Consider the following 15,113-nt stretch of genomic DNA (forward strand, 5'->3'; position numbering starts at 1 on the left):
ATTGTTCACAATAACAGACTCAGGCGAATATCGACCTAAATTGACAAAACTGGTTGCGTCATGGAGGTGTGTAACGGTGTCGGACCTCAAAAATAGAATTACAAACCGACCGATACGCGACGTATCAGCGGAGCCATAGTTACAATTGAAGAAATATCACCAAACTTTATCCACACCATGAATATATTAAATATTATTAAAGACCATTTAACATGATTGTTTTAAAGGACAAGTGCAGAAAACACTCTTAAAGTATACTCGACGTAGTATTTTTACCCTCTTTTTGAAAATGTGTGCAAAAAATACTCCTAATCTTTTCACATTGTCCAAAAATAATCTATCTAACATAAATTAGTATTGTAATACCCGTTTTACCCTTTTACTCATTCGAAAATGTCCGATGGGACATATATGCTACCAGTCTTATAATATAGGGATGTTATGTATACATTACCATATATATATATATATATACGAAACTTTTTTCTCTATATTTATCCCTAAACCTTTTTTTTTTTTTTTTTTTTTTTTTAAACTTTGAGAATTTGTAAACACAGAATTTGAATTTTTTTAGATTTTAGTTTACATCTACTATTTTTTTCTTTATTTTATTTTTTTTCGTACCCACAAAAAAATTAAAAAAAATCTCAATCTCAAAATCTCAAAAAAAAAAAATATTGATATTTAGTTTTCTTTTACTATTTTAGTTTGCACTTTATTTTCTTTCTTTTTTATTTTTATTTTTATCTTTACTTTTCTTTTATACTTTTATTTTTTATTTCCTATTTTTATCTTTACTTGTCCATTGTCGGCATCCTCCTGCCATTTTCGGTCATTTTACAAAATTAATTATTTATATATATTTTATAAAATAGTTCAATAATTATAATTTAGTCAACTTATAGTTTAAACTTACCAGGAACCTATTTGCACCAAATTGAAACTTTAGAGGTGTTTTTTTCAGGGCATCCTCCAATATTATCCTTTTCCATCATTTTACAAAATTATTTTTTTTTATATATTTTATAAAATAGTTTAGTAACGGTAATTTAGTCAACATAAGGTTTAAATTTATCAGAGGAATCTTTTTGTACCAAATTAAATTTTTATGGGTATTTTTTGCACGTAAAAAGTGTGATATGTATTGTAAACATATTTTAAAGATGTCTTATGCATCTGACCATATTTTTAAATATAAAATGTAAACAACAAATGATATATTAAACTTTAAGTTTTTTCACTTGGTAAAAGAAATTTTGCAAACTATGATTTTATTAGTGATAACAGGTGTGTGACAATATTATCAAACTTGTTTTCATAACTTAGAGAATGAAAAAACATTTTTTTTTTTTATTTACCAATAAAAATAAAAAAGAAATATTTTACTTCCTCGAGAAACTCACACATATCTATTTCTTTATTATTTCTGTGTGGACACGTGTCCTCTTTTGCTGACAGTACTATACACGTCCTCTTTTGCAGACGCTTTTGCTGGTATTATTAGTGCCACAACAAGGGCACGCCCCTCACACCCTGTTGATATCCACTTTCAGAGAATCAGAGTATACCCCACACACTCTCTCTCTCTCTACAAATGTATACATGTATAGTATAATGGATGTGTATCGTTAGGGTTAAGTAAAAAGTAAGGTGTAGCAGTGAATGCATATGCTTCAAATATCCGCTTAAGAGGTATGATTCCTCTGTTTTTGATCCATTTTCATGTTCAAAGTTAATGTTTCTTTTGCATATTGAAACTACTTTTATGGAATTCAATAGAGACAATAAAAGCACCATATGATTCCAAAATCAAAAGTAAGTGCGTTGAAAATACTACACGTTGTTTGTTTAGCATTTCTATAATTGTTGTTTTGTTATTCATATTTGCTTTTCAAGAACAGGAAAAGTACTTTGAAAAATGCTAACCAATTACATTAACCCTTTAGGGTTTTGCTTTTGATACAATAACTATGGATTAGTCTGAAACTCTTTACATTTTTGTTAATAGGCCGTTTATACTAGGTTTCTAATAGTTACCCACTGATCAAACAGTGTAACAATGCCTTAAATGCAGTCCTGGTTGTATGTTTAATAGAATGAGAACTTTGTCAATGGAAATGGGGTCTGAGGAAGCTAAAAGATTTTCAGAAGTCGATTTGAAAAACATGTACAGCAGAGTTAAAAATGGGGCTCTGAATGGTAGGGTTTGTGCCGGCAGAGATGGTAATTTGGCTTCCAAAAATGTCAAATCATTGAATGATGGGTCTATGAAATCTAGGGTTTCTGATGAGGTTAATTTTGGAGGGATTGGTAGGAAAATGGAAGGTGTGGATTCTGTAATTAAAACTAAGGAGTTAGCAACTAGTGAGAGTAACAATGTGAGTGCCGCTAAACGCACTAAGTTGGCGCATTCGGTGATAGTGGATGGAGGGCAAGTGGCAATTTCTTCTAGAGCAAGAAATAGAAACAGAGGAGCAAGAGAGGGACATGCCATTTTGGGTTGTAATTTTTTGAATCCCAAGTCGGATGAAGGCATTGCGTTAAAAATGCTTGATGTATCGAGAGAAAAAAGATTGAACACTTCGGGATACAAATATGAAGTAGGAGATCTAGTTTGGGGAAAGGTTAAATCACATCCATGGTGGCCAGCGCAGATATTTGACGAAGCATTTGCTTCTCCTTCAGTTTTTGCTAATAAGAAAGAGGGTCATGTTTGGGTTTCATTTTATGGTGATAACAGCTATGGATGGTTGAAACCGACAGATGTCATCCCTTTTGATGTTCATTATGCTGAGAAATCAAAGCAGATAAATGCTCGGAAATTTTTAACTGCGGTTGAGGAGGTTGTGGATGAAGTCAAAAGGAGAGCTGCACTTGGCTTGGCTTGTCCTTGCCAGTTCCTTTCTAATTTTCGGCCTACAAGTGTTCAGGGGTTCTTTGAAGTTGATGTCAGGGGCTATGAACCTGATGGTCTGTATTCACTGAAGCATATTGAAAAGGCTAAGGATGATTTTCAACTATTTAAGATACTCTCTTTCGTACGGAAATTGGCGTTAGTGCCTCAAATTGATGTTCAAATAGACATCAATGTATGAAGAACGTAGCTCAAGTGCTTGCTTATCGAATGAGAGTGTCTAAGGAGTTTGATGAGACCAATGCTCAGGAATTTGGGAAGCAACCAATAAGGGCTAGAGATTCAGTGGTGGTTGTTTTAAAGGACCAGGAAAAGATGCCATTGGAAGATATAATTAATTTGTTTTTTCTTCACAAGTTTTCTTCCAATTTTGTTGTTGCATTATTTTCTTTTGTTCGACTGTTTGTGTGCTACAGGTTGTTTTCTTGCTTAGTTACCTTGTTTCATGCATAAAAGAGTAATGTGCCACCTAATGCATCGATCTTGAAGGTGGTTAGGAACTTTTACAGAGAGTTATAATAACTTAATTGTATGAAATTCGAAAATTGAATCAGTTTGAATCTTATTAGTAGTTTTTTCAGCTTAGACTATGGTTTCAATCTGGATTAATATACATACATACAGATATATATATATATATATACATACATACAGATATATATATATATATATACATACATACAGATATATATATATATATATACATACATACAGATATATATATATATATATATATATATATATATATATATATATATATATATATATATATATAGTTTGGTGCTTAATTTTGGATACACGCAAGCAATTACAGAGAGTTGAGCCAGCTGGCCACATGAATCCCCAGAATGTCTGCAAACAATTATCACTTCGCCATCCAACTTATAGCCACCTTACTAATGGTGCAACACTGATAGTTTCACTTTACTGATTAAAGCCTTTTTCTAGTAGTACGTTCTGAGTCTAGCTGCAAGTTTTTACTTTTATTCAAGTATTTTATATATATATATATATATATATATATATATTAGTGGCATCTGAAAGAATTTGAGTATAGGTTCTTTTTCATTAGTTACTTAAAGTTTTCATCCTTTCGTTGTATTTCGAACCTTAAGGATGGCATTTCCATTGAAATGTTTTGAGTATTTGATTGCTACAATTGTTATTATACTCTACTTACTCCTTGACGAATTGCCTTCAATTTATGGCCATTGCCCCTATAATTGCTGCTCATCGATATTACATGTTCCTGTACGATTTTAATTTTTGTAAAAGCAATAGTCCATAATTGCTTTAGTATGTCCATCTGCTTGCAGAAAAGATGACTTCTCTCCATGGGGTAGCTTTCAACCAATTGAATCCCAAGCTTCATCTCAGAATAGATGGCTTCTCTCCATTAGAACAAATTGAAAAGGAGAACAGATCGTCCAAGGAACTTCGTCAGATTGGGATAACAAAAATGATATGGGAGGAATCAGTGAGTTTGTGGGGTGAAGAAGGTGAAAACCAAATGGGGAGAGTGAAGGTTCAAGAGTTGAGCTTCTTAAATGCAGAGGTGCTTTCTTTCTTTAGTGACTCCACAGTTGCTTGCACTATGGAAGCTTTTGAAGATGGACCTCATAAAGGCTTGTCTGTTCATAGATTCCTTTCTGACCAGCAAGTCAATGTGTTTGGCACAAGAAAGTCTTCATCAGTTCCTGCTCCTTCTGGTATATATACATGTCTCTATCTCTTTTAATTGATGTTAATATCTAACTTGTAACCTATAAATACATAACAATCTCTATGTGAGCTCACTACATCTTTCCTTTCCCTCTGGGTGAAGGTAAAGCGGATATTTGTTGAATAAAGGTAGCTTGCTTACTTTTTGATTAGTATATAACCAATTAGTATACTATATTGAACCCGTGGGCCATGACCTTCAGACCACAGTGCTAAAGCTCGTCCTCAATATAGTATAACCAACTGTATTCTTAGTAATTTCAGGCCAATTATATCCAGCCAAATCATTCTTTTTAACTAATTAGAAAAATTATTCCTATAAAATTTAATATCCTTGTCCAATGCTTAAAGCCACATTACGCCCAAGTCCTAAATTTAACCGCCCACTCTAAAGATTAGAACAAGAAAAAATAGTTCTGTCTCACGAATTGCAATGTCAAGTACTACATTTGTAATCACAAAATTATAAGCAGTTCATGCACAAAAGAATTAAGAGACAAGTGTTAGATCATAGTAGCATTAATCAGGTGTCTAGCTCAGTTGCTTCATCAGCAAAGAGCCAGTAATAGGAGGGTTGTTCTTTTGTTTTCTAATGTCTTTAATCTGATGTATAGGATGGAAGTGGTTGTATGTTGTGGGATGCTTTGTCCTTCTTTTTATCTTTTCTAGTTCTGGAAGTGGTCTTGAGGGTTGTACTTTAGTTTTGTAATGTCTTTAATCAGATGTATAGGATGAAAGTGGTTATATGTTGGGGGATGTTTTGTCCTTCTTTTTATCTTTTTTGGTTTAGGAAGTGGTCTTTCTCTATTGTTGAGAGAGGGTATGCCCTCTCTTTCTTGCTTTATATCTTTGCTGTTTTCTAATTAATAAAGTTCACATAGGAAAATAAAAAATAAAAAGCTCTGAATTTGACACTGGGAACTTTGTTTTAAATAAAGCTGAAGCATTAATCTTGGATTTATCAAATGGAACAGAAAGAGAGGACTCCAAAGACCTTTCATGTCTAGAATATCTAAATGCTTCCGCAATTCTTGGAACAGGAAGGAACACATATGGTTTGAAGAATCAGCCCGTATTGTGTTTGATCCTTTTTAGAGGTTTCCTCTTAAAGAATGTCTGCAACTCCCTTATGAGGCTGCAATCGGAAACCCAAAATTTGAAGAATTCTAAGACTTGTGCTCAAGGGCCTCGGTATACCACGTTCCCTTCTGATAATAACTCCAGATCATCAAATAGATCAAATGTCTAAGGCGCAGGTTGAAGAAGAGCCATAAGAACTGTTCCTTGCATTTGTGAATGAAATATTGAATGCATTTTACAATTTATATATCATATTTAGACATGAATTGTAAATCTTCAGCACTACCCATCCTTATAATCTCACCATATCTATAATTTGATAATGATTAATGGGTTGTTATTGAGGCATTAGTAAACCTATTTTCTTTTAAAAGAAAATATTGACATTGCTCTGGTTCCAAGGTTACATATGGTTAAATAAATTTATGTATGCGTTTGTGATTTATATATATTAATATAGCGGTAATTGGGCAGCTTGTGTTGGTGCAGCTATTCCTCCATTGGAATTCAAGGACCCAATTGAGTACTACTTGGAGCGTCTACGAGTTCCAGAACAAACACTACCAAGCTTGCATGAGCTCTGGGGGAAGTTATGAGAACCACCACCTGTGGAGCTTCTTTTCCCACTTCAAAATGATGTGTACAGAGACTTGCCTCCAGGGAAAGAAAGATTCTTCACTACCTCAGAACAATTAGATTGTAGAGCTATCACATCTGACATCTTCGGCCCAATTATCCGACCCAACCCTGGTCTAATTAGTACCACTGCTGGTAGTAGAGACTCCTTCATTGGCCTTTGGGATGATTGCATCAATAGATAGCGTCCAAATTTTGCTCAATCAACATGGTCTTAATTCGGAAACCTAGTACTACTTCATCTTCCTTAGACACATTGCAGGATCAATGGCCGAACCTAACTGGTTTGATAAGAAATTTCTGTCTCTGGAGAGGAGAGGAAACTGATCAATTAAGGTCAGGTGATATTACACCCTCTACTTCAATACTGTTGAAGCATATGTGGACTTACATGGACATACCTTATATATTGGGCTACTATGCTGTTGGCCACAGGGTCACCTTCTGTGCACTGAGTCGATTACATGCCCGCACAATAAAGAACGATCTTTATACGGTGGACTTATCAGTGCGAGCAGAGAGACTAAACGTCCTAGTCCCATGTTGGAGAATTGCAGGCTTATTAACATTGTTGGCTGACCGGTGTTCCAATTGCAAACTCTTTCTCTACAGCGATTTTGACAGGATCCATATGGGTAATGGGGATACATTTGAAATGACTCCGAACATGACGACTAGGTTCTTCACCAAGCTGAGAGAATGGGCTGCCGTGAAAGAAATCTATGGCTTCTTGGACAATAAAATCCCCCACGCAGAAGTTTTGGTTGGGTCATCGGAGAGAGAATTGGCATTGGTGTTTAACTCCAGAGGGTTCAAAATTAAGCCCCAGAACTGTGACCAGCTAGTGAAGGCTCTGATACACGTGACAGAGGCTTTGGTTGAATTGCATAAACTTTCTTTCATGCATAGAGACTTGGGGTGGGAAAAGGTGATAATGAGGATCAGAAACGGATAGAGAGAGTGGTTCTTGACTAGGTTCGATGAGGCAGTGTCGACACCACAAATGTCCCCACATGGAGGAGGAGGAGTTGGTGGCACGCCGGAGATGTGGACGGGGTTGCATGACATAAAAGTGGACATGTGGGGTGTGGGTCAGTTGGTGTGGACTTGTGGGTTATTGGATCTACCTGGGTGGCTCACAGCATTGCAGGACTTGTGTCTGCAACCCAACCCAGAGCACCGTCCCACGGCAGCTCAATGCCTCAACCTTCTTCAGAGAAGATATTGAGTGTGACGTGCATGCCATGTCATTGGCAATCTTTTGTCTACTGTGTCTTCAAATTTTGAACCACTTAATTTGGTATCATAGTCAATGGATAGAGGTGGATATATGCTCTTGCATTCTCTTTTGCTATATATATATATATATATATATAAATGTTTACTATTAACTGTTTAATGGATATTGGTGGATCCTTGCTTTTGGAAGTTGTATTCTCTGTTGGCATTTTTTTTTTTCCCTCTCTCCCTGAGATATCTAGTGTTTTGAAAGTTGAAACTGTATAATTTACTACTTAAATGTCGAGGTTGGGGGATTTGTGAAATTATTATTGTCAATTTAATCTTGTGACATGACAAAATTCAATACTGGACCTTTGTGCCTCCTGCCCTTGTGCTTTCTACCTTCATTTTTGTTTATAATTTAATCACATTTCTATCTCAAAACAGCTCAATGAAACACATTTTTATAACTATGCTTCAAGATAATCAAGACCAAATCACCATATACTCTTAGTAAATCAAATCACCAACGTTGCATCAACCTCCAACAACATGAATTATGTTACACCTCTGCTTCATAAAATTAATGGACATTTATTGTCAATATATATATATATATATATATATATATATATAACAATTTATAACTGTTACAGAAGGTCTATGTATCACGATTTTCTCACCTTCGAGAAGGTGTTGTACTCCATATAAGGTAGTGATTACACCACCAAATTGAATAATTGTATGATGGTCCAATCTCATCACCAATTATGTAATCTAATATTCACCATTGGTGAATTATAAGATCTCCTGGCGTGTTAGAGAGATTTAAGTATTCATATGTTATTATCTCATTAACTCCAATTTTTTTAAAATAAAAGAAAAAAAAAATAGTTATTGTCAATTAGAAAAGTGATAGCAAAACTTTATCCACTCCATGAATTTCCATATTTCCAAACACGAAACGCAAAGAACAAATGAGCATTCACATGAATGGCTATATTAAGATCTAATAAGAGTGAAAACATTATTAAACTTGTTTTCAAAAGTGTCAATATAATAAGTGTGACAATATCATTAAACTTATTTTCATAGAAAATGAAATATCATTTTATTATTATTTATCAATAAAAATACATAACGAAAATTATGAAATACGGAGTTTTTTTTTTTTTTTTGGGAAAATTAAAATGAAATATTTTACGTAGGCAAAAATTCACCCACGTAAATTATCGAAAAAAGAAAAAGAAAAAGAAATTCACCGACGTATCTATTTTGGTGATATTTCTATGTGGACACGTGTCCTCTTTTGCGAGAGTACTATACTACATTGAGGCATTTGCTGGTATTTTTAGTGCCACAACCAGAGCACGCCCCCACTCCCTGTTTATATCATTTTCAGAGAATCGGAGTCTGTTCTCTCTCTCTCTCTCTACAAGTATATACACGTATATTGAATATGTATCTTTAGGGTTAAGTAAGAAGTAAGGTGTAGTAGTGAATGCATATGCTTCAAACATCAACTTAAGAGGTATGATTCCTCTGTTTTTTTTTACATTTTCGTGTTTAAATTTAATGTTTGTATTGCATATTGAAATTACTTTTATGGAATCCACTAGAGACGATAAATGCACCATTTGATTCCAAAATCAAAAGTAAGTGTGTTGAAAATGCTAACATGGTGTTTGGTTAGCATTTCTATAATTGTTGTTTCGTTATCCATATTTGCTTTTCAAGAGCAGGAAGAATACTTCGAAAACTGCTAACCAAATACAGTAATGCTTTAGGGCTTTGCTTTTGATTCAATGACTATGGATTAGTCTGAAACTCTTTACATTTTTGTTAATGGGCCTTTTATATTAGGTTTCCAGTTGTTACCCACATACCAAACAGTGTAGCAATGGTATAAATGAAGTCTTCAGATGGTTATGAGTTTCATGGAATGAAAAGTTTGTAGATGGAAATGGGGTCTGAGGAAGCTAAAAGATTTTTTTCAGAAGTCGATTTCGGAGGCATGTACAGCAGAGTTGAACTTAGAGGTATGAATGGTAGGGTTTATGTCATCAGAGACGACAATTTGGCTTCCAAAAATGTCAAATCATTGAACGATAGGTCTAAGAAATCTAGGATTTCTGATGAGGTTAATTCTGGAGGGATTGGTAGGAAAATGGAAGGTGTGGATTCTGAAATTAATACTAAAAAGTTAGCAACTAGTGGGAGTAACTATCTTAGTGCCGCTAAACGCAGAGAGTTGGCGCATTCGGTGGTGGGGGATGGAGGGCAAGCAGAAATTTCTTCTAGAGCGAGAACGGGAAACAGAGGAGCAAGAGAGAGACATGCCATTTTGGATTGTAATTTTTTGGATCCCAAGTCAGATGAAGGCATTGCGATTAAAATGCATGATGCATTGAGAGAAGAAATATTCACTTTGGGATACAAATATGAAGAGGGAGATCTGGTTTGGGGAAATGTTAAGTCACATCCGTGGTGGCCAGGACAGATGTTTGATGAATCATTTGCTTCTCCGTCAGTTTTTGCTAGGAAGAAAGAGGGTCATATTTGGGTTTCGTTTTATGGTAATAACAGCTATGGATGGTTGAAACCAGCAGATCTCATCCCTTTTGATGCTCATTATGCTGAGAAATCAAAGCAAACAAATGCTCGGAAATTTTTAACTGCAGTTGAAAGGGTTATGGATGAAGTCAAAAGGAGAGCTGCACTTGGCTTGGCTTGGCTTGTCCTTACCAGTTCCTTTCTAATTTTCGGCCTACAAGTGTTCAGGGTTTCTTTGAAGTTGATGTGAGGGGCTATGAACCTGAAGTTCTGTATTCACTGAAGCAGATTGAAAAGGATGTGAGGGGCTATGAACCTGAAGTTCTGTATTCACTGAAGCAGATTGAAAAGGCTAGAGATGATTTTCAACCAATTAAAACACTCTCTTTCATACGGAAATTGGCATTAGTGCCTCGAACTGATGTTCAAAGAGACATCAAATGGATGAAAAACGTAGCTCAAGTTCGTGCTTATCGAATGGCAGTGTCTGAGGAGTTTGATGAGACCTATGCTCAGGAATTTGGGAAGCAATCAGCAAGGGCTAAAGATTCAATGGTGGTTTTAAAGGACCAGGAAAAGATGTTATTGGAAGGTATAATTAATTTGTTTTTTCTTCACAAGTTTTCTTCTAATTGTGTTGTTGCATTATATTCTTTTTGGGTGTTTGCCTGTTTGTGTGCTACTGGTTGTTTTTTTGCTTTGTTGCCTTGTTTCATACATAAAAGTGTAATGTGCCACCTAATAGATCGATGTTGATTGCGTTGTTGCATACTCCTTGACGAATTGCCTTCAGTTTCTGGCCATTGCACCTATAATTGCTGCTCATCGAATTCACTGATAACTTATAGTGGCCTTGTCAAATTGGAGTCATTTGGTTGACTGCTTCCCAATAGTACATGTTCCTGTACAATTATAATTTTTGCAAAAGCAATACTCCATAATTGCTTTAGTATATCCTTCACCTCCTTGCAGAGAAGATGACTTATCTCCATGGGGTAGCTTTCAACCAATTGAATCCCAGCCTTCACCTCAGAATAGATGGCTTCTCTCCATTAGAACAAATTGAAACAGATAGCACATCTTCAAAGGAGCTTCGTCAGATTGGGATGTTAAAAATGATATGGGAGGAATCAGTGAGTTTGTGGGGGGAAGAAGGTGAAAACCAAATGGGGAGAGTGAAGGTTCAAGAGTTGAGCTTCTTGAACGCAGGGAAGTTTTCTTTCTTTGATGACACCACAGTTGCTTGCACTATGGAATCTTTTGAAGATGGACCTCATAAAGGCTTGTCTGTTCATAGATTCCTTTCTGACCAACAAGTCAAAGTGTATGGCACAAGAAAGTCTTACTCAGCTCCTGCTCCTTCTGGTATATATACATATCTCTGTCTCTTTCAATTGATGTTAATCTCTAAATTGTAACCTATAAATACATAACAATCTCTATGTGTACTGACTACATGTTTCAATTAATGAATTTAATATAGTATAACAAATTAGTATACTATATTGAACCCGTGGGCTGTGACCTTCAGATCACAATGGAGAGACACCTTTCCCTTTTTTACTAAGTAGACTAATTATTCCTATAAAATTTAATATTATTGTTCCATGCTTAATGCCACATTACGCCCAAGTCCTAAATTCAACCAGGCACTCTAAGATTAGAACAAGAAAAAATAGTTCTGCCTCACAAATTGCAAGGTAAGTATTACATTTGTATTCATAAAATTATAAGCAGTTTAAATTGACAAGATTCTAAAGACAAGTATTAGATCATAGTAGCGTTAATCAGGTGTATAGCAACTGGGCGTCGTCAGTTGCTTCATCAGCAGAGCGTTAGTAATAGGGGGGTTGTTCTTAAGTTTTGTAATGTCTTTAATCAGGTATATAGGATGAAAGTGGTTATATGGTGTGGGATGTTTTTTCTTCTTTTTATTTTTTGGTTCTGGAAGTGGTCTTTCTCTAGTGTTGAGAGAGGGTATGCCCTTTTTCTTGCTTTGTAACTTTGTTGTCTTATAGTTAATAAAGTTCACTAAGGGATAAGAAAGAAAAAAAAAAAAAAAAAAGGCATGATTTAAAAAGCTCTGAATTTGACACTGGGAACTTTGTCTTTAAATAGAGCTGAAGTATTAATCTTGGATTTATCAAATGGAACTGTATTGTGATTGATCCTTTTTAGAGGTTACCTCTTAAAGAAAGTATGCAACTCCTTTATGAAAGGGCAATTGGAAACCCAAAAATTCGAAGAAATTTAAGACTTGTGCTCAAGGGCCTTGGTATACCACGTGGTCTTCTGAAAATAACACCAGATCATCACATAGATCAAATGTCTCAGGCGCAGGCTGAAGAAGAGACATAAGAACCGTTCCTTGCATTTGGTGAACAAAATTCTGAATGTAATTTCACCATAGGTCCATATCTATAATTTGATAATGATCAACGGGTTGTTATTGAGTCATTAGTAAACCTATTCTCTTTTCTTTTCTTTCTTTTCTTTTTTTTAAAAAAAAAAAAAAAAAAAATTCACATTGTTCTGGTGCTTAAATAAATTTATGTATGTTTGTGATTTATATATATTAATATTGCAGTAATTCTGCAACTTGTGTTGGTGCAGCTATTCCTCCATTGGAACTCAAGGACCCAACTGAGTACTACTTGGAGCGTCTACGAGTTCCAGAACAAACACTACCAAGCTTGCATGAGCTCTGGGGGAAGTTACGAGAGCCACCGCCTGTGGAGCTTCGTTTCCCACTTCATAATGATGTGTTCAGAGAATTGCCTCCAGGGAAAGAAAGATTCTTCACTACCTCGGAACAATTAGATTGTAAGGCTATCACATTTGACATCCTAGGCCCAATTATCCGACACCCTTGTCTCATTAGTGTCACTGCTGGCAGTAGAGATTACTCCTTTATTGGCCTTTTGGATGATTGCATAAATAGGATAGTATCCAAATTTTGCTCAATGGAGATGGTCTTAATCTGGAAACCCAGTATTACCTCATCTTCCTTAGACACTTTGCAGGATCAATAGCCGAACCTAACCGATTTGATAAGAAATTTCTGTCTGTGGAGAGGAGATGAAACTGATTAATTAAGGTCAAGTGATATTAAACCCTCTACTTCAATATTGTTGAAGCATATGTGGACTTACATGGACACACCTTATATATTGGGCTACTATGCTGTTGGCCACAGGGTCACCCTCTGTGCACTGAGTCGGTTACATGATCGAACAATAAGGAATGATCTTTATACAGTGGACTTATCAGTGCCAGCAGGGAGACTAAACGCCCTAGTCCCATGTTGGAGAATTGCAGGCTTATTAACATTGTTGGCCGACCGATGCTCCAATTGCAAACTCTTTCTTTACAGTGATTTTGGCAGGATCCATTTGGGTAACGGCGATACATGTGAAATGACTCCGAACACGACGATTCGGTTCTTCTCCGAGCAGAGAGAATAGGTTGCTGTGAAAGCAATTTATGACTTCTTGGATAGTAAAATCCCCCACGCCGAAGTTATGGTTCGGTCATCGGAAAAAGATTTGGCATTGGTGTTTAACTCTAGAGGGTTCAAAATTAATCCCCAGAACTGTGACCAACTAGTGAAGGCTCTGATACACGTGACAGTGGCTTTGGTTGAATTGCATAAACTTTCTTTCATGCATAGAGACTTGGGGTGGGACAAGGTGATGATGAGGTTCAGAAACGGAGAGAAAGAGTGGTTCTTGACTGGGTTCGATGAGGCGGTGTCAACGCCGCGAATGTCCCCACGTGGAGGAGGAGGAGTTGGTGGTGCGCCGGAGATGGGGACAGGGTTGCATGACATAAAGGTAGACGGGTGGGGTGTGGGTCAGTTGGTGCGGACATGTGGGTTGTTGGGTGTGCCCGGGTGGCTCATAGAATTGCAGGACATGTGTTTGCAACCCTACCCGGACCACCGTCCGACGGCGGCTGAATGCCTCTACCTTCTTCAAAGAAGATATTAAGTGAGACGGTCACGTCATGTTATTGACAATCCTTATTTATGTTGTCTTCAATTTTTTTACCACATAATTTGAATGAGACAGGTATGTCATGTTATTGACAATCCTATGGCGTCTTCAAATATTTTACTACATAATTTGGTATCCCGGTCAGTGGATACAGGTGGATACCTGCTCCAGTAAGTCGCATTTCTCTTTGGGTATATATAATACCATATTTAAGTGTTTTACTATAAACCTGTTCAAGGGTCAATGGATATAGGTGGATCCTTGCTTTTGTAAGTCGCATTCTCTGTTGGGTTTTTTTCTTTTTCTTCTTTTCTTCTTTTCTTCTTTTCTTCTTCTTCTTCTTCTTTTTTTTTTTTTTTTTTTTTTTTTTTTTCTGAGATATATATAGTATGTTGAAACTATATGATTTACTTCTTAAATCTTGAGGGTGGGCGATTAGTGAAATTATAGTCAATTTGATCTTGTGACAATGCAAATTGGACCTCCATTTCATTCTTGGTAATTTATTCTTTGTACCTCCTGCCCTTGTGCTTTGTATTTATTCTTAGTTATATTGGTTGATTTACATAATTAAGTTGCTTCGGAAAGAATCAGAGTATAAATTCTTTTTCATTAGTTACTTCAAGTTTTCTATCATTTCGTTGTATTTCCGTCCTTGAGGATGGAATTTCCTTTCAAATGCTTTGAGTATTTGATTAATGTGTTTGGGCACAAAAGCCAATCATGTTTGGTTTATTTATTTATTTATTTATTTGTTAAAATGGGTAAGCTTTAATAAAAGAAATAAAGCGTACAGGGACACTTAGAAGAGAGTATCAAGGGCTGAAGGTTGCAGATCATGTTAGTATCACATTTTGAATCAGTAACTAAAAATTGTCACTATCTAAATTATGTTTTCAATAATTATAAATAAAATAAAAAAAGGCAAAATACCTTAATTTCTATCACCAACAGGAGGAGGCTAGGCTTGAAGAATTAATGTGTTCCCATTT

At 35.7% G+C, this 15,113-nt stretch overlaps 2 protein-coding genes across 3 annotated transcripts; both read left to right on the forward strand.

Annotated features, from left to right (window-relative positions):
* The first annotated feature begins 1,547 nt into the window (after nt 1–1,547).
* Nucleotides 1,548–7,931, forward strand: LOC132273494 (crinkler effector protein 8-like). 2 transcript variants are annotated; one of them, XM_059774447.1, is made up of 3 exons: nt 1,548–1,692; nt 4,231–4,623; nt 6,206–7,931. In XM_059774447.1, the coding sequence occupies exon 3, from the start codon at nt 6,561–6,563 to the stop codon at nt 7,305–7,307; it is 747 nt and encodes a 248-aa protein (XP_059630430.1). In that variant the 5' UTR covers nt 1,548–1,692; nt 4,231–4,623; nt 6,206–6,560; the 3' UTR covers nt 7,308–7,931. Both variants share the same exon structure in this region, with proteins under 2 accessions (XP_059630430.1, XP_059630431.1).
* Nucleotides 7,932–8,939: 1,008 nt separating this feature from the next.
* LOC132275276 (uncharacterized) lies at nt 8,940–13,161 on the forward strand. Its single transcript, XM_059776736.1, has 4 exons — nt 8,940–9,104; nt 9,437–10,718; nt 11,099–11,491; nt 12,740–13,161. The coding sequence occupies exons 2-4, from the start codon at nt 10,571–10,573 to the stop codon at nt 13,156–13,158; spliced, it is 960 nt and encodes a 319-aa protein (XP_059632719.1). The 5' UTR covers nt 8,940–9,104; nt 9,437–10,570; the 3' UTR covers nt 13,159–13,161.
* The last annotated feature ends 1,952 nt before the right edge of the window (nt 13,162–15,113 follow it).

This window comes from Cornus florida, unplaced genomic scaffold, assembly GCF_030987335.1.
Source record: "Cornus florida cultivar Cherokee Brave unplaced genomic scaffold, ASM3098733v1 CherokeeBrave_3.0.0_Hap2_Chr09, whole genome shotgun sequence".
Classification (NCBI taxonomy): domain Eukaryota; kingdom Viridiplantae; phylum Streptophyta; class Magnoliopsida; order Cornales; family Cornaceae; genus Cornus; species Cornus florida.

Bases quoted from the DNA above. Each gene is read 5' to 3' on its own strand.
- LOC132273494 (XM_059774447.1), top strand. From the start codon at position 6,561: ATGGTCTTAATTCGGAAACCTAGTACTACTTCATCTTCCTTAGACACA.
- LOC132275276 (XM_059776736.1), top strand. From the start codon at position 10,571: ATGAAAAACGTAGCTCAAGTTCGTGCTTATCGAATGGCAGTGTCTGAG. The intron at 10,719-11,098 runs GTATAATTAATT...ACCTCCTTGCAG, and splicing joins GGAAAAGATGTTATTGGAAG to AGAAGATGACTTATCTCCAT. The intron at 11,492-12,739 runs GTATATATACAT...GTGTTGGTGCAG, and splicing joins CTCAGCTCCTGCTCCTTCTG to CTATTCCTCCATTGGAACTC.